We start from the raw sequence: 1,315 nt of genomic DNA on the forward strand, positions 1-1,315 counted from the left end.
AACGCACAACCCGGGGCCCGAAATCGCCCAGTGACATTCAGACATGCAACCGGGGGCCCCCCTTTTCCCCCCCCCCCCCCCCCCCCTGTTTGCCCCATGCGGCAACGCCATGGCCGTCAGCCTCTTCCCACCTCTCTCTCTTCCGCAGTCCCTCGCCAATTCTCGCAGCGACCTTCATGCCACCTCCTCGCGGTCCCACTCTCGTCGTTCTCTCTTCTGCCCCGTCGTCCTCTGAGGGAGGGTGTAGAGGATGTAGAGTGTAGAGCGCCGTAGAGCTGTAGAGATGTAGAGCGCTCTGGAGCGCTGTAGAGCTGTAGAGCTCTACATCGGGCGCGGGACGAACTGCGTGCGTTGTAGAGCGATGTAGAGCGCGATTTTGCTGTAGAGTTTGTTGTAGAGGCCAACCCGCCGGGAAGGCAGTGACTCAAAGAGGTCGAGTCGCGCTAATGGGATGTCTCCGAGCTTACTGGAGCTCTGATGGACGGCCCTGACTATCCCTGACACACAGAGAGTCACTCTGATGGCACACAACACCCCATAACTGCGTCATCACCAGCCTGCCATGCGTCGCCGGTGCCGCATTCGTCGCAGTGCTTCTTTAGCAGGCGGTGGACTGTCGGCGGCGAGGACGGTCGCATTTGCGCAAGGCGAGGCGAGCATTCAGACGCGTTGCATGCGCCATGACTCGCGCCAGCGCGTGCGGGAGCTCCTGGCTGAGCGTTGAGTCCAAGCGAGTTGCGCTGGCCACGATCGCTACGCCGAGCCGAGCTGACGCGCCGAGGCGCCGGCCAGTCGCAGCCGTGAGGCATGCCATAGCAGCAGAGGCACCTGCCACCCATTGGGCGGGCAGACAGAAGGCCAGGGCAGCACTGGCAAGTGCAACGCGCCTCATGTCGGAGAGCGACCGTGCCTCGTTCGCCGCTTATCATGTAGAGTTTGTTGTAGAGATTTCACGTTGTAGAGCGCCTCTACATCGCTCTACAACGCACGCAGTTCGTCCCGCGGCGGATGTAGAGCTCTACAGCTCTACAGCGCTCTACAGCGCTCCAGAGCGCTCTACATCTCTACAGCTCTACAGCGCTCTACGCTCTACATCCTCTACACCCTCCCTCAGGTCGTCCTCTGCCTCATCGCTCTCCTCTGCCTCGTTCTGCGACGCCGCAGGCGCCTGCCGAGCCCTTCATTGCTCTCGTGGCTTCTTTCTCTCACTCACCTTTCGGCGTAACTCCGCTCTCGCCTTGCCGCGACCCGAGTATCTCGGGTCCTCCACAGTTTTGCGGAACAGACCAAAATGTATCGTATCTCTCAGTTTGTC

General features: G+C 61.0%; 1 protein-coding gene across 1 annotated transcript; it reads right to left on the bottom strand.

Annotated features, from left to right (window-relative positions):
* Positions 1-321: 321 nt before the first annotated feature.
* On the bottom strand, positions 322-814 carry EMIHUDRAFT_256508 (hypothetical protein; the record flags this gene model as incomplete). Its single annotated transcript, XM_005767487.1, has 2 exons — positions 322-497; positions 667-814. The coding sequence occupies 2 exons, from the start codon at positions 812-814 to the stop codon at positions 322-324; spliced, it is 324 nt and encodes a 107-aa protein (XP_005767544.1).
* Positions 815-1,315: the final 501 nt, after the last annotated feature.

The sequence above is a fragment of the Emiliania huxleyi genome (assembly GCF_000372725.1).
Source record: "Emiliania huxleyi CCMP1516 unplaced genomic scaffold EMIHUscaffold_4899, whole genome shotgun sequence".
Classification (NCBI taxonomy): domain Eukaryota; phylum Haptophyta; order Isochrysidales; family Noelaerhabdaceae; genus Emiliania; species Emiliania huxleyi.